Raw genomic sequence first — 26,259 nt, 5'->3', positions numbered from 1 at the left:
CAGGTAAGAATAAAAATCTGTATTATTGGTTTTTTTGGGTGAACTGTCCCTTTAAATAGTTGGCAGTATTAACTAAATTGCACTAAACATTCAAGTACTTCACAATTGTGTTCCTCAAGAGTGGCAGAGCTTTTTTTTATTATTATTATTTGAATGTCCTGTACATAACATCATATATTGTTTCTTTAAAGCATTTTATTCACCAGATGGTGGATTTCTATGTTAAGAACTTTCAGTGTTATTTGAAATAGTAACAAATATTTAACGACTCTGTTCATTCCAGCTGCAGTTAACAGAAAGTGTAAAGAAACTCCAGACAGTCACATAAACGTCTCGACTTCGCTATGAAATAAAAACCACTCGACCATCACTGTTGACCATTTATTCCACAAAACATACAATGCAAAGCATGTGCACTGTACAAGCCTTAATATTATGAAAATACTCATAACCATGCCTGTTGTTTTTTTTATTTTTCAATTCATTAATCTTAAATTTGTAGTCATCCGGATCTACTTCTTTTATACATGACACAGTAGAACTGTCTAATGAACATTGCTTTTTGCATTGCTTCTGTCAGTTTTAATGTCCTTGTTAGCTCGTATTTCCACCTTGACTATATTATAAATATTAAGTAAAATTAAAATATTTCAGTCTTACCTGAACTATACAAACATACTGGTATGACAGTTGACACAAGTAGACTCAATTTCATGTTTAAACTGTGCTGAAATTGAAACAGGTAGAAACCCGGCAGTGTTTTTCCATGTGCTACACACAGCGGTGTCAAAGTGCAGCTGCTGGTTAGAGACACAAGCTATTTTTTTTAAATCTATACGTTTGCTGCTGGTAACGGCTTCTTCCAACATCCCAGTCCCGTAATGTTTCTTTATATCAGTAGTCCTAACTAATACCAGTTACACAAGTCCTTGACAAAACATCCATTTTAAGGGAGAAGAGAGATCCATTTTTCGTTTGTGGCACAGCAGTTGTGGAGGCTTGTTTCTGTGGTCCTTGTTTGTTCGAAGAAGCGAAGGGGGGGAGGGAGGGGGGAGGGGGGTTTGAAACCGGAGGATCGGACGCTCGTTAACGAGTCCTAATGTGTAAAAAAACACACAAACACTTCTGAAAGGTAGGCAGCAGGTGGTTCTCAAGGTTAAGTGACGGGACCCCTACGAAGGTTGGGTTACTGTTTGTACAATTTCGAAGACACCTCAAAAACACAGTTCCCGTTCCGTTCCAGCGAAGCACCGCGTCGATGTCTTCTTCAGTGCAATCTCCGTCCAATGTACACTTCATCTTCGTCGCGTAAAATATACACCAGCCCCTCAATCTCATTAGTTTATATTATGTTAAATGTTATACACATATTAAAATTTTTTACAAACCAAACTGATTGTTAAACCACACAGTATCACGTCTGTACAAAGTCAGAAAAGAAAGGTCACAAAACTAGGCCAAAGGAAGAAAACAAAGAAAGAAAGAAAAGAAAGAAAGGGTTTTTTGTTTTTTGGCAATTAAAAAGCAACAGCCTGGTCTGTCACAAAAACCACAAATTAAGGGATTAAATACTGAACTCTGGAAATGAAAAAGGAACAGTACACATCTAGAGCTCGACAGAGTCTGTGTTTGTGACGGTGGAAGCGTTCTTCACGTTCCCACAAACAGAAAAACATGGTTAAAAAGGGGTTAAGTGGCCGAAAAACACACGAAGCCCGAGGACACACGTACAGTGTGTGACCATGAGCTCAGGTTGGAGACGAGGAATGCCCTGCAGGTCGTCGCAAGTACAATAACACTATCTTCTGCTCTGTGAGAGACGTGACGGACGAAGGCTTTTATAAAGGTTCAGATTTCAGCTCCTCCACCCGGCACTCCAGATCAGCCACCTGCACAGGAGACACACAGAAGACGGTTTGAGTAATGTCTCATTATGATGCTGTAGTCAGAACAATAAAGGTCCAAACGTCAGACAATTAAAGATGTTTTTGCTCTCCCTGATAACTTTATTTCATATGAAACTGTAACTGCAGGCAAAGCACACATATTGTCGAGTCGTGTCACTGACTGATTACTGTCCTTTGAGGTTTTGTTGCCATTCTGAGCACTTTCACTTTCACTTTCAAATATTTTAAGATTTGTATAAAGGCCTCAAGACTTTCTAAATAACTTTGGGGTCAAACTGTTCTCAGTGACTCCGTTTACATACACGAGATATTCGGTTTATATTGTAACCGCTGCAAAGTGTATAAATATTCCTACTAAGCTGCTGACACGGCCGGTGAAAATGAATATTTCACATGCAGCTGTGCACGTTCCCTCTTTGTTAGGACATCTGTGCGTATCCAAAGGCTGTTCGATATCCAAACGTTTCATCATGTTTAAAAGTCAACGTTCAGCAGAAGCGTGAGCTTTTCTTTGGTCCCGGGCGTCGCACACAGCTCACCACGAACAGGCGAGAGGTCACAAACTGAGACACGGAATGAATCTCGAAAGTAAGCTTCTAAAATCAGAATAATATCAGCACATCCCACATGTATGAATCAGAAGATCAGTCGGAAAATACCTTAATCAGGATTTCCCAACATAATACGCAGTTTACATGACCTGTATCAAACAAAGGGGCCGACTGAAACTCAATTTCTGGAGCAGATAACAATATGGGAGTAAAACTTTCTGTTATATCGGCCGATTTTCACACACGCTTTGCAAAGATCCCTAAAACGTGGTTATCACACACGCTGACATCAGAGCACTGAAACTGTAAACTTCTCCAGGAATTTAATGACTGTGGCTCTTTATCACAAATCTTTCTCATCCCTAAAATAAGTTTTCATATACAGACAACATAAACACAAGTACATTTTGGGATATCGTCATATTTAATATAATAGTGTGCATGTAAACGCAGTTCTGAACTCGCTCTGCAACTTTAAACTCCAACAAATCATTAAAAGTTTCTCTGCCACTTAAAACTGGGGGAAAGTTAAATTTGTTCCCAGCAGGACGAGATTCAATCTGAAGTGAGCGAACCATCAAAGAACGACTGACGTACGGACACAAACTCTGATTAAAAGATATTTCTTTTTAGGACAAATTTCATTGTGGAAGATTGGAAGAAAGCGTGTTGGAAGATAAAACTGCTTAAAGTTTAAATTCGTAGCTGAAGGCAGAGAGCTGAGACGAGGAGATAGAGGACGTTCTGCTCAGCATGTCGTCCTTAAACTCAGATGATTGATTCTCGGGCAGAACATCGTCCTCCGGCCGTGAATCAAAGTTTTCCCGGACTCTCCTTATTCAGCAAACCCTGACCCCCTCACTGAAAGTCTCCAGGAACATTTGAAGAAAGGCCAGAAACAGGAAAACACAGACACATTTCAAGATGCTCGAGCATTTTGATTTCTCAGAGTGCAGAAAGCTCAAATTAACCCCGAGGAGAAAGCATGCTGCGACAAATCTGAACCTCGGGGAACCTCAGGAAGCGTGTATGTTTCCTGCGACAATCATGGAAGATTTAGAAATGGCGGAAGAATAAAGAATCATGCTTTGAAATAAAATAACGTACAGAGGAAACAAACTCCACTTCCTTGTACAAAAATCCTGAGTCTGACCCGTTAATCCACCCCGTCCTCGTCCTCGTCCCTTGCAAGCCAATCTAGCGTCTGTTTCAGGACGTCAACATAACTTGAAACACACCACACAGTCCACCTCCCGCCTCCTGTACCTGCTCTTGGAGTTGTCCGGACTCCTCTTTGAGAAGAGAGGCCTCAGCTCCGACTTGTGCACAACGCTGGGTCTCCTTCTTCAGGTACTCGATCTCTCTGTTAAAGGAAGCAGACCAGAGTGTCAGACGGTGACTCATCACATCACACGGCTCTGTTAGCTCCCCGCCGTCGGCCCCACCGTCTTACTTCTGCTGGTACTCCTTGATCAGGCGCTTGGCTTTGCTGTACTTGCGCTCCAGGGCCTGATACTGGGACTGCGTCTCCTTCAGGTGCTCGTCCACCGCCTGGCACAGGCTCTGAGCCTCCATCCAGTAGCCCTCCAGCTTCTCCATCCGCTCCTTGTTCTCCTGCAGGGTCTGCTCCAGCTGGGCCTTGTCCATACGCCAGCGCTGCTTCTCCTGCTCCGCGTGGTGCAGCTGGAAAAGACGAGCGAAGCGTTTAATCCCTCAGTGCTTCTGCGCTGCTCGGCAGGATTAGGAAGAACTTTTATCTGATACAATCATCAAATCTTAATTGAAAAATCTCACCTTTCTTTTCAGCTGCTGGATCTCAGCCTGGGTCACGGCGTGCTTTATCTGGAGCTTCACGGCGAGGACAGATTTTAAATACACGTGTTAATATTAGTTACATCAGAGGAGAGACGCTGTGATTAAAACAGGAAACCGCTTAAGAGTTCATTTCTCACCTCTTTGTACTTATGGGCCAGTTTCTCAGGGTCCGTCTCCAGAGGCGACATGTCCTCGTTCTCCGCCAGGTCAAACACCTCGATGGCGCTGGGATACGGCGGGCTGACTTCCTCGTCCTCGTCCTCTTCCTCATCTGTGCCGTATTCACCACCCTGAAACAGACAAACGTAAATATATACAGTTTAAATGACCAAATCAGGAAAAAAAGCTTAATTCAGTTATACTCGCAGTTCTCTGTGCACACTTCTATTTGTAAATCTCTACAAAGTAAACAGAGTGTTCTGCAGATTATCCAGAGGAGCTGGGTGTTTGTAAGAGGGCAGATTGGTGATGAATTATTTATGAACCAAAATGTCTTTGTTTTGAGCATCGCATTGAGATTCAGTACGCCTCCGTTTTTTTGGGAAGGGTGACAGCAAAAGTCTGCTAATAATAACTCAGCCAGAAACCATCATCTGGTTACTGGAGGTGAGCTTTCTTTTTGGGGCGGTTGGGTTTACAAGAGATAAAGTTTATTATGTTTCTCCTCAACAACTCACAAAAAAGTCTTTGACATGTTTACTGACAATAAAATGTTGCCTTCTTTCATAGATTTAGCATAAATGATGAAATCTGTTGAAACAGCGCACTCAAACAGCTGGTTGATGCAGGCAGGCAAGACGTGATGTGACAAAGTGGCTCTTTTCACAAGGAATTCAGCAACTCAGTGTACTGTACTTGATGCCGAATTCACAAGAGAGTTGAATAATTAAGATTCCTTGCATATTATTTTAGAAAAAGTTTATTATGTTTCTCTTTACTTAACAATTAACTAAATTGAGCATTTTTCAAATGGAGTCTGGTCACATTAGTGAGCGCTTACTGTATTTGTCAAATTTGACATGTTCACCGCTGGTAAAATATTTTCTTCTTTCATAGATTTAGTGTAAATAATGAAATCAGTTGAAAAAGTGTGTGTAATCAGCTGCTAAATGTTGGGAGGTAAGATGCACTTTAGACAGAAGCAGACGGGCTGGTAGAGCAGCGCCTCCACAAACTGTCAGTTTTTGGAGAGAGAAAACATCTTCATGTATTGTATTTAATGCCGAATTTACAAGAGGGCTTGAATGATTAAGAATCCTGCCATATAATTTTAGAAAAGGTTTTTTTATGTTTCTCTTCACTCAAAAACTCTCAAAGTGCACATTTTCTTAAGGGAGTCTGGTTGGTGTCTTCTCCAGGGCAGGCAAAGTACACTCTCTATAGTATTTGTGAAATTTGGTAAGTTTATCTTCAGTAAAATGCTTCTGTCATTAGTGTAAATCAGTTGAAACGGTGCATTCAAACAGCTGCAAAATGTTTTGACACAAGATGTGACAAACCCAGACTTTTTACAAGAAAAAATACCACTTAATGTGTTGTATTTAATGCTGAATTTACAAGACGGCATCACTGATTATAAATCCTGAAATAGCGTTTTTGAAAAAAGTTTATAATGTCTCTCCTAAGTCAACAACTTACAAAATTGCACATTTTCTTAAGGGAGTCTGGGGATAAACAGTCTTGTAATGGTGTTTTTGAGCACGCGTTTCTGTGCAGTGACACCAGACGGACACTAGATGGTGCAAAACCCACACTACACTTTATATTACACAACCTAATGCTTTTCAGGAACCACCCACCATCACCCTAACATGACTGGGGTAACTTCCTCTCTCTCTAGTCATAATGAAAGTGCACACAGCTTTGAGGCACACACTCCATTTACGTAAATGTAAATCAAAGAGAACATCTGAGACGCTTGGATTAACAGAGCAAAGGGCCTCCGAGGGCGCCACGTTCCAGTCCTCCTGATCCTCGTCCCCGACTCGGAGCTGAGCTCATCGTTTGATCAGACTGATGCTAAACGCTGGAACACACAGCCACGCCGCTGAGGTCACTCCTGGTCACGGCGGGGCCGGGATGAATTTCATAATCCAGAAAGAGGAACCAAAGAACGAATGATTGCATAAAAAAAAAAAAGGGGAACATTTTTCATTTCAAGGCAGCATTTTGTGCCTGAGCAGGTTGAACGGTTACATAAACTTTAAAGCCTTTTAGTGATGCCTGTGTGCCGCCGTCAACAAGCTCTGTGCCGGATTATTTTCAGCTGCATGAGTTAAATAATAACACATGTGTCCTTCATTGATTCCTTACTTTAAATGTCAATAAATGCACTCTGAAACCGGAATCTATCCTCTTCAGATATTGACAAGATGACCACGGAGCTGTAACCTTGGGCTGCAAACTCAGGATTCAATTCATTATTGATTATTTATCAAAAAGTAATCATTTGGTCTTTAAACTGTGCAGAACCTCATTTGGACGATCAGGAACTGTCCACCCACTGAAACCGTAACGTTTCTAACAGAGGTGTTGAATCATGGCTGAGACAGAGACACTGTGTTCTCACACCTGATGCATCAGAACATCAAGGTGTGTATCTATGAAGTACACACTTTAGTACTACTTGCAGTCAAAGGGTGAAAGTGAGGAAGTACAAATATATTGTTGCTCTACTCAAGTACTTTTCCTCCCTTCATTTGAACACAAATATTGGAACTTTCTCCTCCTTACATCTTCAAAACAGGCTTGTTACTTTAGATTTAACGCATTTGAGGGTAATTATCTTTCTTTTTATTTGAATTCTTTGAAAACGAAACGACGTAAGAAGCCGTAAACAGACAGAGAGGGAGACTGGAATGTGGAGAAAAGGCGTGTTAGTGTCTCGCATCTGCAGAGAGTTTCTGATTTTCTCTCTTTGTTGCTGCTCGGGACGCTTTACCAACCCAACATGTGTCTATGTGACATCCTGGGAATGAGACTCAACAATCAACTGTCTCTGTGGTGCGTTCAGGAACAGCTGGGACAAAATGCTACTGATTCTACCTACCTATATTAATATGACGTGAGCTTCAGTTAGCTTTGACCACAAATGTCCTTCAGAGGGAGACTTTTTACTCTGATACTCTGAGTACATGTCAGAGCCTGTAATCTATTACTTTACTTGAGTATTTGTACTTCTACCTGAGCAAAGAATGTGTGGACTTTTGCCACCTTTGATTGCATTTGTAATTGTACTATAATTCCTTTTTTTTGTTCCTTCTAGCTTTATTTTTAAAAGCCTCTCATGGACATGTGTTGTAAATTAGCATCTTGCTATAAAGACTTAGCACAGTGCATCTCGGGCGTGTGCATGGCTGCACTGCAGCACCGCTTTGACTGTTATGTCCACGTTAAATAAAAAAAAATGGGGAGATAATTATCAGAAATGCTCATCACAAATTTCCAGAGCCTAAACTGACGTCTTCAAACTGCTTCTTCTGTCCAAACAACAGTCCAGAACCCAAAGAAAGGCAGCAAATCCTCACAATCAAGGAACAATTAACAGATATATCCATTTTCTCTTGATCCATGAATCATCGCAGCTCCGGATCACGCTGCTCAGACGCCGTGTTTTACATTTCGTCAGTAATTAGCAGCCTGAACCTCTCGTTCACTCCTCAGAAATGTGTTAGTAGTGTGATCATGGGACTCGGTGTGTTTGGGGGGGGAGGGGAACTGATTAGTAAGCACTGCGCCGTCTCTTCTGCACTGTGCGCGTGCAGACGTTGCACCACCACAAGGTTTCTTCTTTTTTTTTTTTAAAAGAAACGCAGCACGCACAGGAACCCGTGCACCGGTTAACACTCACCTCCTGCTCGTCCATGTACTGGTTGTAGCGCTGCTCCATCATCTCCCTCTGCCAGCGCTCCTGCTCCAGGGTCTGCTGGATCAGCTGGGCCACCTCGCTCTGCTCCCCCGGCTTCTCCCGCCCGATCACAAACCTGAGATTGGACGGTGAAGCTCAGTAAACACAAAGGACGCTCACAGTGGAGCTGAAATCGTCCTGTATCTGGTGTGTTATGTGCTCGCTAAATTATACATGATTGTCCTTTTTTTTTTCTCTTTTCCTCCTCCTGACCGCTGAGGACCAGGAGAGTGTGTTTCATATATAATACACAGCTTCAGTGGGCACAGTGTAATGTATTAATGTAGTGAGGAATGTGAAAGCTCTCTGAAGACAGAAAATGGCTTCCTGTTTAGAGCTGAACAAAGGCGGTCTCTATGGAGTCTTCTACGATTAAAATCAAAACCCTGGACGTCTCCTTCAGCTCATTGTACACTTCACTACGGAGGCCACACGTCCCCTGATTTAGACTCACATATCTCCCTCCAATTAAAAGCCGCCGTGTAAACAGGAAGTACTAAAAGTAAATCATGACAAAGACACACGGGCGGTCGTTAAGGAGGGCCGCTGCAGCCTTCCAATTTCTTGCGCGCTAACGGGTAATTAAATGTTCACAAATCACACTTCCTCCCGCGCCCGTCTATTCGTCTGCTTCTTTATGAATAGGCCTCATCGCCCTCGCTGCAGCGGATCCATAATGTATGAGCTCGTCTATGGAGGGTCTCTGATCTTCACGTCACACACACACACACGCACACACAACACCAACAATCACCCCTCGCTGCTGACCGCTGAAACCCTGAATTATGAATGAGCGGTGACGACAAAAGGCTCCAGCGAAGAAACGCCAAAGAGACGCGCTACAAATAGTCCTCTGGCATTTTTCGAAAACTGATACTTCTGATGGCGAGCGCATTTTGTTCCTGATAAGCGTGTTTTCTGTGGAGCGCTTTCAGGATGTCTCAAAAAAAAAAAGAAAAGGGGGGCTGCTGAATAGGCGCAGGGTATAATCATGACCCGGCGAGACGCGAGATATAAATCTACAGTCTGGTGAGCTGAATGAGGCAGGATGTGGTGGAGGTCGGCCCCGCGCTGTGGGCACGTATCAGGAGGAAACCATCTCTTTAAGCAAGAATGCTGGATGTCATACTGAGCTGTGACAAAAACACATAGAACAAACCCCGAGGGAACGACCCCGGTGACAAGACGTTAAAAATAAAACACGCTTTTCAGCGAGAGCGCAGCCGTGTTTAGGGACGAACGCTTGCGTAACTTGTGTTATTTGTCTTGTTTTTTTTAAAGTCAGGGATCCAAATAAAGACAGAAATCAGTCTGAGAACATGATGTTCACCTCAGTTCCACATACAATCACAACAGAGGACGTGGTTTGATGATGTCGTGAGGTAGCGCGGGCTCATTTTAGTCAGAAACGTCAAGTGACGTCACATCTGGAAGTTCTACCCCCGTTATGTCGAGTCACATTTTCTTCCTCGTTATCTGACGTCTCATCTGATGGTTTTTTCCCCGGAAGTTGCAGCGACAGGCGACCAAATAAAACGCACCGTTAATCTGATCACGGTTTTGAATTTCTGTATTTATCCATGGAAACTTTATATCATAAGTTAATAATACACACATGATAATATCGTGTAAATACTCCACACCTCATACCAGTTTCATTCCCTCCTCACACTGATAACGCAGTGATTAGCTAGCTGCGTTATCAGTGTGTGGCTGCTGCTGCTGCTGCACAAAATCATGACGCGAGCGAAACACTTCCTGTGGCGCTGGTCGACGTCGCGCTAATAATCTTGTGTGACGACAGCGCGAGTCGTGACTTATGCAGTTGATCAACAATTCCATTTCGCTGCTGTTGTAGCTCATAAACACGACGCCGATGTTGTGCTGCAACTAATGATTATTTTGACAATTAATTCTTCGGTTAGTTAAAAAAAAGCGTTCCACAGCTCGATGTGACATCCTCGAAATGCTTCTTTTGTCCAACCAAAGCAGCAAATCCTCAATTTTAAGAAGCTGAAACCAGCAAATGTTTCAGTTTTACGCTTGAAAACTGACTGAAGTGATAAATTGATCATCAGAATACTGACTGAACTCGTGTTGGATGATTTCTGTGTCTTGAAATGTCAAAGTGTCGGAATCACGACTGTCTCTCAGAGCGACTCTTACTTGACGGTTCCTGAGGTGTTCCGCAGGACCGAGGCGGCGAAGCTCTGGGTGACTCCCACCAAGCTGGTCCCGTCCACCTCCACGATCAGATCGTTCACTTGGATCCTGGAGGAGGCAGTGAAGAGACAGCGTCAGGGATTTACAGTAATAGCTCGAGTGTGGCCTCTGTTCATCATCTTTATACTCGAGCCCACACGAAGCCAAACTCCGTTTGTAAGTGCTCGTTCTTGGCAGCCGGACCCGCGAGCGGCTGCCAAGAACGAGCGAGTCGAGCGGGACAATGAAGCATCCGCTCCTGGAAATAAAAACTACAACCGCTGAGCTGACCTCAGGCTGACGTTTGGTTTACGCAGCACCGGCCTCGTCAGCTTGGATTAACGTACCGGTTGTCTCTGTGTGCCGCTCCTCCGTCCGTGACCGTCTTCACGAAGATGCCCAGCTTCTCCAGACCCATGTCGGCGCCGGCACCCATCCCGATGATGCTGATGCCCAAACCATCGCCATCTGGAAGAGGGTTGGGAACACAAGACCAGCTGTTACTGTACAGTTACTGTAGTCTGCTGAAAAGGTTGTAGTGAGCTTGATTTGTTACTGACACTCGGTGGTAATATTGGTGTCCGTTTGGCCTCATAAACCATTTAGAAAGCATCTTTTTTTAACACTTTAAACCTCGCTTTGTTTACATCCACGTTTGTTTCCAAGCAGTCGTCTTCTTCGCCGCCTTTCTTGGCTTTTTTCCCCCCACTACTGCCACCAGCTGTCAGTCATAGGAGCTGAATTAAAGGATTAAAACGGCCAGCAGGAATGTGTTTTGTGTTTTGTTTGCGTGCTCTCACACACGCGTGCATGAATGAGCATCGTCATGTGGGTGAACTCAACAGGAAACCTTTAAAGGGTAACTGCATGAAGTTTACGACTAGAGTTCTCCTGCACGTGTGAAAAAAAAAGTCGAATAAAGCTTGATGTGCCTCTAGAGGAAGCTGCATGTAGTCCCCAGTGATGTCACTCAGTGGCTGAGCTGCATTGTGGGTAATGTAGTCAGCATGTTTTGGAATATAAAAGCTGATGTCTCTCTGATGTCATTTGTTTTGAAACTGTCCATAAAGAGCCCAACAGTGTTATAAGGAGTACAGTGCAGACCGGTCTTCAAAACCTGCCGCCTACATTACCCACAATGCAACTTACTCCAGAATTCATTGGGTTGCGAGTCGGACCGAACATGATATTGAGTTTATTGTCACGGAGAAGTAAAGAAACCAGCGATTCACTTTTAAGAAGCTGGAATCAGAACTTCCCTGAAAGGTTTCACTTCTCAGCTGAATCTGTTCCGGAGGACGGGTTCACAACCGGAGACGGCAGCTTCACCGCAGCTCCTCGTCAGATTCTTCTGGTACAGCGAGCATCAGAAAGTGCACGGACATGATGAGTACCTCCACAGACAGGCGCTTCATATCTCTGCTGCACAGTGAGGCTCCGGTCCTCGACGGGATTTCTTCAGCAGTGGTTATAAATCAATCACTCCTCAGATTAACTGGAGATGTGAGCGCCTTTCTTTGCATTCCTTTTCTTACTCTAATTGATTTACAGTTATTTTAAACAAGCTTCTTTGTATCTGGAGGATGAAGATAAGTCCGACTCTGACGTAGTCGTGAAATGATTCTTCGTACACGGGTGGAAAGTTGGATAAGAATCAGTGATAACACCCAGATTTCCTGCCTGAGGTGTCGCGTTCTGAGGGAGTGCAAACTCCGATAACTCGAGCCTTTCTTTCTCCCCGATTCAATTAGAGAAGTAAACAGTAGCAACGCAGCAGCTCATCATTTATACAGAGCACAGTCACATATGGTATCCTGTGTAAACTTCCCCGTACACAAAGCTAAATTTAGTCCTCTATGAATATATTAATGCAGCATAATGCCGAGCGGATGCTGAACGCGTGGCTCGCTGAGAAGAGATGCACTCTGCCTCCAGGAGACAGGCTGGTGGGCAAAAGGCAGTTTGAAGGTCTGTTCACGTTGGTAATAAAGAGATGTGAGTGGGTGGTTTCATCATACCCAAATTCATTTTCCAAGACCTTCTTGTGAATGTAAAATGTCTTGTATTCACATCCCCGACCTGGTGCCCCGAGCAGCGTGGAATAAACGCTCTACATTTCTCTGCGTGACCAGAATTTTTGGACCAATTCTGTCAGCAGAAGACTCGAGGCTTTTTAAGGTGGACTTTCACGGTGTTCGGTACCTTTCTCCAGCTCCACGGGGAACAGGTCCAGCCTCTCCACCCTCTTCTCCAGCTCGTACTCGGCAGACGCCGCCATGGGGTCCACGTCTTCATTACGCCTGTCGTAGTCCTCGTTGGGGTACGTGGCGAACACCTGCAGGAGGAGACAGAGTACATTAACATTTAAAACATCTGTGTTTAAGGCCGTGGAAGGCAGCCTGAACCATGTGGGGAGAGTGGAGAGTGAGAAGAGAAGATGAACATCACTCTTAGATGACTTTGCGTTCATGTGCTGGTGGAAATATCTAAAAAACTTGGAAATCCAGAGTTGGGTACACGAGTTCCCGCCGAATAATATGAAACATGGTGGACGCTGGTAAGAAACCTTTATCAAAGTCATGCATTGTGTAGCCATCGTTTGATTCCCTTTGCTCTTCTTTGTCACTCAAATACAGGAAACATCCGTTAACACGTGATTTAAACACTTACAGAGCAATAAACTGCTAAAGCAACTTCCTTTTAGTGTCCGTGCTGCTTCCACATTCCAGCATGACGCACACGAACACACCGAAGCCGGAAGAACGACTTCCCAACTCAGGAAACTGGACAATCCGAGGAACACTTGAATGCAGCATCGGCGCTGCTGAAGGTTTAAAACAAAGAAACAGAGCCAGGCTAGCTGTTCGCCCCTGTTTCCAGTCTCTGTGCTAAGCTAGGCTAGGCTAGGCTAGGCTTATCCCGGCTGTAGCGTCATAGTCATCACACAAACATGACCGCAGTTTCACTTTAACATCAAACTTTAATGTCTTTTCTCTCTCAGTAACTGAACTGATGAAGGTCTCTCTGTGTTCTCTGCTGCTTCATTCAGGTGTGAGTTTTTGCAGACGCGGCTGTTTATCACCGTTTGTTCTTCTACACAGTTTCGTTTTGCATCAAGTCCAAATATAACTGCGACTGAGAAAACAAAAAAACTTTTAAAAGATGCATCACTTCCTGTGCACCCCGGGGAGCTGGAGGTCTGCAGCACTGACTGCTGTTCATGTTGGTGGAGCTGATCATGATTAAAGGGCGGCTTCGCCACACAAGGCCTCTTAATCATAATGTCCAGCTTTAACTAACTGTGTTGGTGTTGTTCTGTGGGGGACCACCACTCCAAAATTAATGTAGAGGAAACACCGTGTCTACATTTTTAATGACAGACAGATTTAAAAGAGATTCATATCTGCTCAGAATATCTGACCACCGGTGTTCAGGCGCGTTGTAAAGAACTTTAAACGTATCGACCATCTAAACTGAGGCGGCCGCAGCGTTTCCTCACAGCGGCGAGCTGCATCAAACGCACCGTGTGGGGGAGAGAATCCATCACGACCACTGAAGCCGCTCTCATGAAGACAGACAGAGGCCTCTGTTTCAAGGCCCGGCTTCCTACATTCACTCTGGCCGACCAGCATGACAGTTTACATAACCACCTCCAGCATGCTAATGGAGGCCTTCTGCAGCTGCGGCACACACACACACACACACACAGTAAGCTGAATCCTTAAAAGCTTCACTTTCAGTCCTCCAAGGTGATTATGCATGCAGCACCTTGCATGCTCTGCTAGTCACACCAATTCAGCGCCGGACCTTCATCCTTTCACACATTCTTTCACTCATTTCATTCGATTTTCTCGCCACAATCCTTTTTTTTTTTCTCCTTCCCGCAACATTTTGACACCTTCTCTTCCTCTCAACTTTTTCTCCACTCCGTCTATTTCTCACTTTCTTCCTCCAGCGTCGAGTTCGTCCGCGTGACAAAAAGCAGCATCTCTTGGCTTCGGCGCTGCCCGTCAGTCACATGGTTTCCCCCCGCCGGCGGTTTTGACAGCGCCATTGAAATGTAAACAGCCCCTCCTCTCCCAGATTTATTCAGTATCATTGTACTTTCATGCATCATTGAACACTGTACAAGCTCGCTGCCTCCACTTTTTAAGCCTCCCTTTACCCGTAAGAATAGGGCTTAAAATGTTATCGCCTTGAGCCAAATCACCGCCGTCGATGTGCGTTCACAGGAGTGGTGACGAGCAGGAAGCGCTCACATCACACGCCGCTCCAGAGTTTGGCTGAGGTCGAGCTGTTCCTTTACAGCGAGCATATTTTAAAAAGTATTATAAAATAAATCAGAACTTGCTAAAAACTAAAATCACAAACAGAAAATTAACATCAGTCATTTTTGGGAAGATGCTGGTTTGTTTTCTCACGATGTGAAGATCGACACCGCTCTCATGTCGGTGCGCTAAATATAAACAAACCAAGAAGCAGCCAGTTAGCTTAGCTTAGCTTAGCTTAGCATGAAGACTGGAAACGTTGGCTGATCTGACTCTTATGGAATTATCTTATTTTGTATTTTGATGTTATTTTTTGCAGTTATAGTTTGTTCTGCTTTTCCCTGTGCATTTAGCAGCATATTTATTTACTTTTCCGCTTTGCTTCTAGTCTTTGTGCCAAGCTAAGCTATGCTACGCTAACCAGCTACTGGATGTAGTGGCGCTTCATATTCACAGTGAGGATATAAAAGGTGGTGTCGATCTGCTGTTAGCTGAGCGTTAAATCACATCCTTTGGACCGTCTGCTCACATTTGCTCGATAAAAATGTGATTAGTAGATTTAAATGACCACAAACTGTTTCATAAAGCCCCTCTGAACATCCTATTTACAGACATCTAATCCTCCTTATAGATTTTTTACACCAAGTTGTTCTGTGCATCTTACAGTATCACTTCGCCATAATACTGAACTACTGACAACTATTTATGTCCATTAATTAGTCGAGAAACTGCTCATCAGACAGAACGAGCCGTTCAGACGTTCACACAGAACTAACACAACAAAAACACTAATTGGTGCTAAAGTCATTATGTGAACTCCAGCTTTTGTTGACACTGAATTAAGGGAATCATATTGAGCCTGACCTCCGCTGCAGATGACGGACAGCACGGCAGCAGCATGGGAGTCTGATGGCTTTTGATTTAGGTTACCTTCGTATTTAGAGGGATTAGCAGAATGTGGATTACAGGCGCACAAAATACACTGTTTGCATCCCGAGTAACACACGGCACGAAACAACAACAGCGCACTACAAGCCTGCGTGCCCGCTGCGGGTCGCTCTCGCTCTCACGTGGCGCCGCTTCCCTCCTTGACTTTACAGATCAGGAGGCCACAGCTGGTGGCTTGTGGGTGCCCTCGTTTCTACGCCCACGAACGAGGACGGGGAGGTTTTCGGGCCGAGTTTTAACGTGGCACTGTAAAGAAAATTACAGCCATGATGGGATGTGTGTCGTGACCTAAGGACCAGTCTAGTCTTGTCACGATTGATTTAACACTTTCGCTTCCCGGGGAGGAAGAGCGTCTCCTCTCCTGAGTGCCAAGATCCCACACAGCTCAGACAGACTAATGAGATCCTGCATGATACAACCTCCCCCCTCGATCTCACCTCAGCATGTAGAGGAGTTCAGTGAGGAGAACTCCTCCTGGACGAACGGTGAGGTGCCTATCTTTAGAAGATAAACATTGGGATTAGAGGCAGGGTAGTGAGGGGGGGGGGGCCGGGCTGGAGGAGGACGCTGTTCCAGTTGTGGCAGATAGTAGGTCAGAGGAGCTAACAGATGGCCAGGAAACTCCCTTCCTCCCTCCCTTCCTCGCTCCCTCCATCAGCCGCCTGGGATGTCCTACAAAAGCTCTGCGGGCTGCAAGCAAGAGCCGCTCAGCCACCAGCGATGTTTGTGTCTCTAAAGAGCAGCCACTTGGGGATGTTAGGGGTATTAAAAATAGCCGGTAAGTGACAACTACCATTTTACAACACGGTTGTCGTGACAGAGGGATGTTTAAATGATAGAGCTGCTCCGCTCTCCCCACAGTGTGGCTCCATCTTGATGGCCCTCCGGCTACAATGTGATTGGGTGACAGCGCGGTGGTTTCACCAGCGAGTCAGTCAGTCAGTCAGTCAGTCAGTCCACCCCCACCCTTCCCTCCTCCTCCTCCTCCCACCGCCTGCAGCAGCATGTCGGCTGCTGTGTTTCTTTCCCTCTGGACTCTCCAAACACGGGTCTAATTTTGGATCCAGCCAATAGGATGTGTGGAGGTGGTGCCGCCGGTTCCTTGACAACAGAAACGGCGTGTTTCCATTCGTGTCTCTCCACAACTTTCCAACGTTTTTATTACTCGCACTACTCTTGTTACCGTTTCGCTCCGTTTCTGGAAATGTGAGCTTCTCTGCCTCTCTGCACTGCTACCACAAATGTCGAGGGGATTTAAGCTGAATTTGATGCGTAATGTGAGATTTGGTTTCACTGTTCTGTTGATATGCTGCAGAACTATTTATTGATTCAAAAATTAATCGTCAAGCATTATATTAAAGGGGTTCGCTGTTAGTTACAGTTGAAAATGTTCAAAATAATTACTCAAATTTGTCCATAGCTCCTGTGCTAGCAGTCTAAATGCTCCCCCGGTCCTAGAGCTTCCAGTCTGAACCTCTAGCTGCACGGCTAACTGAGCTAACTAGCTTTTTTCTTTTTGTTTGGAGTATGAATTCTTACATATTGCACCATATTTTTAAGAAAGAAGTACCAAATTTCTCTGATTTCAGCTTCTTAAATCTAAATATTTTCAACTTTATTACTCTTCAACGACGGCAGACTTCATGTATTTGGGTTGTGAACCAAACAAAACATTTGAGGAGGTCATCTTGCGCCAACTGATCATTTAAAAAGGAGCAATGTATAAGATATGGACAGAATTTTAGCTTAAAATGTTAAAAGAAGCGGACATCATCAGCAGAATGTGAAGAAACAACCGTAACGACGTCTTTGTCCTTTCTTGCAGACATGTCTACCGAAGTTAGCATGCTAACAAGCTAGCCGTAGCCAGCTCCCATAGTTTCAGCTAGGAGATGTTACAGCAGGGAGTCACTATTTAGCTTAAAGTATATAAAACAAATTCACAAAATCTCAAGAAAGGAGATTTTTTACACCCATTCACACTCCTGTCAGCTAACAGGGTCACTTAGCCTCATGGCTAACTTGCTAACGGCAGCTAGTCGCTACAGCAGAAGACGGTTCCGGAGTTGCCCCTTAAATTCTGGCCACTTCTGACATATTACACCTTTAATCCTGAAAATAATCGTTGCAACACTAACATGCAGCAAATAATCCTCGTCTCAGGGTCGGGATGCTTGTGAGATACTTAATCAAGAAGCTGTAAAAGTCGGGCACACGCAGACAAAAACAAGCACTTTCTTCGTCCTTACACTTCAACAACAACACCGTTAATTGCTTTCCAGACCACCGCAGGTTAAACGTGTCCAGAAGTGGCAGGTAATCGCTTTTCTAAATCCTCCTTAAAATTGGGGGTTAATCCTGAAACCCAGATGCACAACACGGCAACAGAATAAAAAATAAATTATAAGGATGTTTCTCTCTCCCCCCACGCCAATAAAATAAAAGGATGTGTGCGGACGGTCGCACGGCAGCAGAGCCGGTCTGATTTGGCAGCCGCTGGTCAGCAGTCGTGTTCGGGCTTAGCGCTGACCCGGGAGAGACACGGCAGCATGACAACAAGGTCAGCCATGGAGGACTGAACAACAGCATGTGGAGGGACGGTTTATAAATCTGGTGTACTGCAACATACTGCTTTATGGATATTTATGAGCCATTCATACTGATTTTATTGATGATACGAGTGTGATTTATATGAAATACGGCTGAGAAATCCAACAATATTATACTGTCATCCTGATCTTAGATTGTGGATATCATCAAGTGAATATTTTTGGTTTATTTTATAGGGACGGACACATTCAAGCACGGGCCACCAATATTAGATATTATCAAATATCGTACAGCTGTTACGGCATCTTCAGGCTTTTATTTTGAAAGGAAATGCACGAGGAGGGAGCTGTATGTTATCATTAAACATAGGCAGATGCTAATGCTAAGCTAATTTGTCCATAAACTCACATTAATGTACACAGATTTAAGGAATTATGAGGTGAATAGCTTTAAATTTCTTATTTGAATGTAATCATTTATACCGTGCATGTTTCTTTTAATGTATACGGCCTTTCTGTGTCTTTCTCTTCTCATTATTCTTGGATAAAGACCTCCGTTGTGTCCAAAACGACACTTAAAAAACACATGAATGATCCACACAGCTGCACTTTGCTTCATTACGTTGAATGTGGACACTGTATGTCTTTATTCAAGCAACAAATATGTATTAATTAACTGAAAATAGTTCCAATCAAATGCATTATTTACTCTCGTCTGAGTGATCTTCGAGACAAACTACATTTATATGTTTTTTACTTTTTCATATCTGTTTATTTTGGGTTATTCTTTTACTCTATTTTATGAATAAATAAGTGTTGACGGTCGCTTTAACGCCCGTTTTATTCTTCGGTTACATTCATTCTGTTCTCTTGTTGCTACTTCTGGCTCATTCTCTGCTTTGCCGTTTGGTCGTTACAATGACAATAAAGTCTTTAAATCTTTAATCTGTAAACTTTTACAGCTTGTATTTATAGATTTACAACTTCAGGAGGAACAAATGGGTCATGACGGGCCCACAGACAGGGCAGAGCAGCCGGGTTTGGTCTTTTCTTTGACGATAATAAAAACACTGAATAAAATCCTTCTGTCTCTCCTGATGAAGTAACTGCATGAAAAAATGCCTCACAGACGACTGAACCGTTGTCAGCTTGACAGGATGATGACAGGTTGGACTCAGGCATCATGAGCGAGAGGTTGCATAACGCGGCTTGTCGCAGTAACCTGAGCGAGTGGGCACGGAGCGACCCACCAGCACCAACACCAGCACCGCCACCACTGCAGGGGCTGAGAAGTGGGGCAGAGTGACCTTGCTCATAATCCGTCTGGTCTCTCTCCTCCTCCTGGCTGTGAGCAACGCGCCGTATGAAATACTGCAGAGTCGCAGCCACAGACAGTTTGAGGATACTCTCCGACATGCGCTGATGTATTACCGCTCCTCCGGGGGCAACCCCTCTCATCGGCTGACCCCGAGCGGCGACCACAAACCGCGGGAAGGATGCAGTTTCTGCGCATCCGAGCTCAGATTTATTACAATATAAGAATAGTCATTGTTTGTGTTAATGATACAGCGCGGGAGGAAAATCATAGGTGTTCTCTCCGAGCAGCCTGGCAGGATTTGTTGTTTGGAGGCACGTAGGCAAGGCAGACAAACCCACGTTAAAGTGTGTGTGTGTGTGTGTGTGTGTGTGTGTTGTGATGGGAGTAGAGGGGGGATTAAGAAAGTAAGAGTATGTGAGGTGATGAGCGAGCAAGCATGGAAACATAAATCTGATTATTTCTGGTTCTGGAGGGAACAGAGAGAAGATTCCCAACACAACACGCCCCGAGGCGACATCATCATCATCATCATCACGCCAAAACAAACAAGCCAAACAAGCCAAACAAACAAACAAGTCGTCGAGAGGGCGGCTTCCTGTGAGGAGCGGCCCTGAGAAAAGCGAGGCGAGTCCGTGACGCCGACAATGCTGCTATTTTTACTAACAGTAGGGAGACGTGGTGACAAAGAGGGAGCGAGCGAGCGAGGGAGAGGAGAAGAAGAAGAAGTAGGAGCAAACAAAGGCTCTAGTGTGAACTCGACCCGACGCAGAGCTGCGAGGTTTGTGAAGACAGACGGCGAGGAGAGGAAAGCTTCTCGGTGTTAAACGGGGACAAAGAGAGAGTGAGAGAGAGACGTCCAACCGCCGTCGACCACAGCGACACTTCACCGCGGCCGACAGCTGGATTGTTGCACAGAAATCACTTCCTGTTTGGAAGAGAAACCAACTGACGCCGCGGCTTCAGAGCTGGCAGTTATACAGTCGCATGACATTTGGGCAGCATAATGACGCCCTCCCTCCTCTCTCCCGTTTGACCTCGCTCCCCCTTCCTCCTCCCTCCTCCCTCCCTCCCTCCTCCCTCCTCCCCTCGATGACTCTCATCCACCCCGGCATCAATCTCCATAACAAAGGCGGCTCTGATACAGTGTGAAAGGTCTCAGTGGGAGGTGATTCTGCGATGACGGCTGCAGGGTCGCAACCACATTCTGCCTTTTTTTTTCAAAATCGAGTTGTGACTTCTTCATCACGCCGTGCACAAACGCTTCCTCCTCCTCCTCCTCCTCCTCCTCCCGCCAGATATATCCGCCTTTTTGAGCTCACGGGGGATAAAATAATGTGATAGAAGTGATTCATGTGAGGTTTAAGGGGTTTGTTTTCATCCAGACTGCACGGATATTAAATCTTACTGCACATATTCTTTGTAGAGTTTGTCGCCGTGGTGCAAAAACAGATCGCCGTTGTTTTTTCTAAGTGGTTACGTGAAGCAAATCAACCTGCAACAAGCATATTTATCCAACATTTGTCTGGAGGATGGTGTAAACTACGAGCCTCGTTTGTTCTTAAATCAAGTTAAAAGTGTTTTAATTTGTAGATATTATTTAAATGTAGATGTTTTATTAAAGTCTCTCCAGTGGAGCTTCTCCCCAAAAGACACTGTCTGTATTTTGCTGACTGAACGTCTTTCCTTCCTCATAAAAACATTAAATACGCAGATTCTTTTTTGTCGCTCAGCGGCATCGTTTGTTAAGCGTTTACCAAAAAAACAAACGTGTTTTCTTACATCTGGAGGACGAGATCTGCAGGTCAGGTCATCTGTGCACGACAGAACGTCATCATGATGCTGTTAGCTGAAGGATTTGACCTTTGCGGCTTCTACAATCTGGATATTGCGACGCGATTATGATCATATTTAGAAAAACTGTGCAGTCGACGATCAAAACTCTGCTTCTCTGCTCCACGAGTGCCCGGAAAATCCAACAGGTTACCTTTCATTCCCAGAGACGGTTATTATTTGACATTTCTTAGCTTAATATTTACTTTTAAAGCTCGTGAAACCTTATATTCAAAATCAAATAACCGGTATGAGCAATATGAGCCACATTAAGTGAGAGATATTTCTGTTTCGTCTCTGCATCAATCAGAACTTCACAATTTAGACATCAAGACTGAATAACACGCAAAATAAAAAAAGATACCCTCCTCATTCCGAGCCTCAAATTCAGAAAGTTTTCAGGTGCTTGAATGTGTTTCGTTTGAGGTTACAGTCGTCTTAGTTGAGCTGGTTGGACTTTAAAGGAACAGTTCAACAGTTTAGGATATACACCTCATGCTTAAGAGGTGCAGGTGTGCAGATTTAAGTCGAGCTGGCTGTTTTCCCTTGTTTCCAGTCTTTGTGCTAAGCCAAGCTAACCCGCTCTGTGCCGTACCGTTGCGTATCTAGTTAAAAATATCAAACTGCTCCTTTGAAATCGTCTGTTCAGCTCTAAGTTACGTTGACGAGGTCGAATCTCGACCGCTCGCTCGTCTCAGCCTCGACGCTGCAGGCCGACTGTGCAGCCGAGGAGAAGAAGAAAGCAAAAAGCAAACGCTGGACGTGACCGGTCGTGATGCAGGACAGGACGCCTGACTCACTGAGACGGTTTCTGTGTGTGATGCACAGTGTCAGAACCCACTCGGGCCGGGCCGGAGTCTCTTTACGCTTCAGAGCAGCGAAGACGACGACCGGAGAGGATCTGATGCTCCTCTCCGGATCATTACACCACCCCCAGACACACAGAGACACTTTAAATCAACACAACCTCCTCCTCCTCCTCCTCCTCCTCTTCTTCTTTCATCTCACTGGTCCAAAGAGGAGATCACAGTCTCTCTCTCTCTCCCTCCCTCTTCTCACTTCCTCCCTCTTTCACACACACAGAAAAGAAAAACACTCACACACTGTCCGCTGGCCCGGCAGAGGATCCACTTCTCTAAACAAAACAGGGCTAATTATCCCGTCCTCTTTGTTCCTCCTCCTCCTCCTCCTCTTTCTCCCCCCCACTGCAATTATTTACAGAAGTGGCTCCCACTGCATCACAGATAAGCATCTACATCACTTCAGCTCTTTCTCTTTTGGGTCAGCTGCACAGCAGGAATGCAGGACCGACCGGGTCGTCAGCACCCTGTGTGGTGGAGGGGAGGGCGTCAGCGATGTGAAATCAAAATGTCAGCATCCTTCTGGAAGCTGAGTCGAGTTTATTAAAAACAGCTGACGGCGGCTGATGGAGGCTTTAAGGTCAGCGAATGAAAAACCACCAGATGTGGACGATTAGAAACCAGAATCAGCACCGGAGGCCCGATTAGAACCCGGCTCACACCTCGCCGTCTCCTACAGATATTAATATTCACTCTTTGTGTCTCCTCCATGTGTTTTTCTCACCTTGATGGGTTCTGTGCTGAAGCGGATCTTCCTGGAAGGAGGCGGTTCCTCCTCCACAGGCAGCCCCACAATCTCCACACAGCTGGACTCGGGCTCATAGCTGTCATCCTCCTCCTCCTCCTCCTCCTCCGCCTCCACCTCCTGCTCCTCCTCGTCCACCTGGCTCCCTCCGAAGTCTTCCCCCACCGCGCTGTAGGTGCTGATGTCCACAGAGTCTCGTCCCGACTGGTCGTCTCGCAGCGTCCGGTCCTCCTCGTCCTCTTTGGCCTCCTCGCCTCCCTGCGGGGGGCTGCTCCTCTTCTCGGGCCCCACGTCTCCGTTCTCCACGGAGATGCGGATGTCAGACCCGGTGTGCTCCTCAGACTTGGCCTCCACGCCGGCATCTGAAACAGTCTTTCCCGTCTCCCCCGCAGCTCTGAAGTGTTCGGTACTTTGGCCCCCGTTGATGCTGTCAGAGGCCCCCCTCCCCCTGGGGCCCCTCTGAGGCCCCTCCTGGCCGTTCTGGTTCTGCTTCTCGTCCTCCTGGTACCCTGCTGCAAAGGCACTGACCCTCTTTGTGATTATTTTGGAGTTCAACACACCCACCTTGGCGCTGACCCCCCTGGAGGGCAGCGGCGGGGTGGAGGAGAGGCGGTGCAGGTTGTTCCGGAGCTCGGCGGCCCGCTCGAACACGGCGCTGAGCTGGCTGACGGTGGGGGACACGGCCTCGCTGGTGTCCAGGCTGTCCAGGGACTCCGTGCTGCCGTTGAAGCGCGCCACCACGTCCAGCCTGCCGTCCTGGAAGCTGGAGGCCTTGTCGGTCTTCAGCAGGACCCTGGTGGTCGCCAGCTTCTCCTGCTGCAGCTGCCGCTCCTGCTGCTGCTGCTCGAAGATGCGGCGGGTCTCCTGCAGCTTGGAGTAGCTGGGCGAGGAGGCCCGCTGGTGCCCGTTCTCCGGCTTCACGTCGAACTTGTTGACCCGTTCGGACACGGTGGACCCGAGCTTCAGCAGCGCGCTGTGGTCCACGTTCTCGTTCAGGCTCCCGGCTCGAGGGAGGGACAGGCGCACCGATTTGTCGGCGTTCCTGGCGACCTCCTCTCCTCCCTCCGGATCGCCCGGAGACGTGGTCTGCATCTGCTGGAACATGTTCTTGATGCGGTGCACATTGGAGCCGTACCTGCGGCCCCGGGGGCCCTCCTGCAGGTCCCCGTTCGCGGCATTGTCTTTGACGGGCTTCAGGGCCTGCATCCCCGCCTCGTACGCGTTTCTGTGCGGGGATGGGCTCCTGAGCGTGGAGCCGGAGCCGGAGCCAGTGCTTTTGGATGTGGATTCGGTCTTCATCATGGTCGGTCGGTCAAGCGTCGCGACGGATGCTCAGCGACGGCATGTCGGCGGCGAATCGGTTTCTTATCCACCCGAACAAACAGAACCCGGTCCTGGAGGCGGCGCTCAGACTCAGAGCCGGCAGATGGAGGAAGAGAGAGAGAAACAAAAACAACAGATCGCATTAAAGGCCTTCAGCTGCTGCTGCATCCGCTGCAACACGCGTCCGCTGCAACGGAGAAAGTGAGCACGATGCATCTGTCACCCGCTCACACCATCAGCCCGAGCCGCGCGGATCGATACATGCATCGGTTATTAGAAGATAGATCTGCGCCAGAGGACGTGGGAGAGGAACCGAGCCGCGGATTGACCCGCAGCCGCCGACAGATTGCTTTGCGTTTAATCCCTTTTTACAGGCAGCATCATTTTGATCTCTTCACTCCGAGCTGCAGATCTGCTCACAGCGCTGCTGCATGGAGGAGGGCGCCGCCGGGTCCTAGCGCCCGCCCCTCCTCCTCCTGCTCCTCCTCCCTCCTCCTCCTGCTGCTGAAATCCTTCTTAAATATTAAGAAGAATCGTGTTTACTATCATGTGTCGTATTGACTGATACATTATTTATATGACACTGCTCATAGCTAGTAAATCACTGACCCGGAAGTGCTTCACAGGGCAACACTTCTTTGTTTACTTTGAAAATATGGAGCAACCAATTAAAAACAACAAATTAAATCTAATTTAAAATGTACCCACAAACTTGATTGAGAGCATTTGAACAGTAAGCAATAGTTAGCTATGCAAACAGACAGTGTCCTAAGGAGTAGCTGTTACAGTAAGCTAACATCAGCTAGCTAATAAACAGCTAAAACATTTTAGCTTTTGAGTAAGCTAACATGTTGTGGATGAATTCATGATAAGGCTAAACAAAAATAAAAACTAAAGGTACTTGATGGTTAACAAGCTAACTGTTGCCATAGTTAACTAAAAGTCACTAATGATAAAGCTAAAAAAAATAGTGGTAGAAGATAGTTAATAAAGCTAATTTTAGCATAACTGATAACATTTGATAGCTAGCTAAAAGTAATTGATAAACTGCTGAAACGGTTAGCTTGTGGGCAAGCCTTGGCTTTGATTACTGTCAAAGTAATGTCAGCTAGCTTAGCTAAAAGTAACCCGTAAGCAATTACAACAGTTAATACTACCTAAAAAATACTGAAAAAATTGTGAAAATATAAAATATAGTCGACAAATGAGTGATAAAGCTAAACAGTCTAACAGTAGAAGATGGTTAAATAAGCTAACTTTAGCATAACTGATAACAAAGTAACCTTAGCTAGATGAAAGTAAAATGATAGTAAATGATAAACGGCTGAAGCAGCTTGTGAGCAAGCTAACATGTTGTGGATAGATTAATGATAAAGCTAAAAAAAAATCAATCTAAAGGTACTTGATGATTACAAGCTAACTGTTGAAATAGTCAACGAAAAGTCAAAATGATAAAGCTAAAAAATCTAATGCTAGCAGATGATTAAATAAGCTAACATTAGTATAATTGATAACAAAGTAATCCTATCTAGCTAAAAGTAAATGATAAACAGCTGAAACAGTTAGCTTGTGAGCAAGCTAAAATGTTGCGATTTATTAATGATGAAGCTAAAAAAAGATTGAAAGGTACTTGATGGTTCACAAGCTACCTGTTGACGTAGTAAACTAAAAGTCATGAATGACAAAGCTAAAAAATATCTAGCAAAAGGTAGTAGCAGGTGACATTAGCCTGACTGATTATGTCAACTAGCTTAGCTATCAATAATGTATAAACAGTTGAAACACTTACCTACAACAACTACCTACAAATATTAAATAAAAGGTGAACAAGCTAAAATTTAGTCGACAATTAGAAGATGGTTGAATAAGCAAAATGTAGTGGACACAATTATTAAAGCTAAAAAATCTACATGGAGGTAGATGGTTAATTAAACTTACATTAGCAAGCATTATTATTAAATGGATAAAGGTAGATAAAGTAATGTTAGCTTGCTTAAAGTAATGGTATAAACAGTTGAAATTAATAACTGTAAAAG

General features: G+C 45.2%; 1 protein-coding gene across 1 annotated transcript; it reads right to left on the bottom strand.

Annotated features, from left to right (window-relative positions):
* Window positions 1-367: 367 nt before the first annotated feature.
* LOC115571242 (neurabin-2-like) lies at window positions 368-24,687 on the bottom strand. Its single transcript, XM_030400501.1, has 10 exons — window positions 22,880-24,687; window positions 12,585-12,717; window positions 10,730-10,850; window positions 10,347-10,451; window positions 8,124-8,256; window positions 4,411-4,563; window positions 4,253-4,306; window positions 3,912-4,141; window positions 3,725-3,821; window positions 368-1,889 (listed from the first exon to the last, which is right to left on the bottom strand). The coding sequence occupies exons 1-10, from the start codon at window positions 24,200-24,202 to the stop codon at window positions 1,839-1,841; spliced, it is 2,400 nt and encodes a 799-aa protein (XP_030256361.1). The 5' UTR covers window positions 24,203-24,687; the 3' UTR covers window positions 368-1,838.
* Window positions 24,688-26,259: the final 1,572 nt, after the last annotated feature.

The sequence above is a fragment of the Sparus aurata genome, chromosome 20, assembly GCF_900880675.1.
Source record: "Sparus aurata chromosome 20, fSpaAur1.1, whole genome shotgun sequence".
NCBI lineage: Eukaryota > Metazoa > Chordata > Actinopteri > Spariformes > Sparidae > Sparus > Sparus aurata.
Note: the sequence above shows the minus strand (reverse complement) of the source record. Positions and strands in the feature narration are given on the sequence as shown.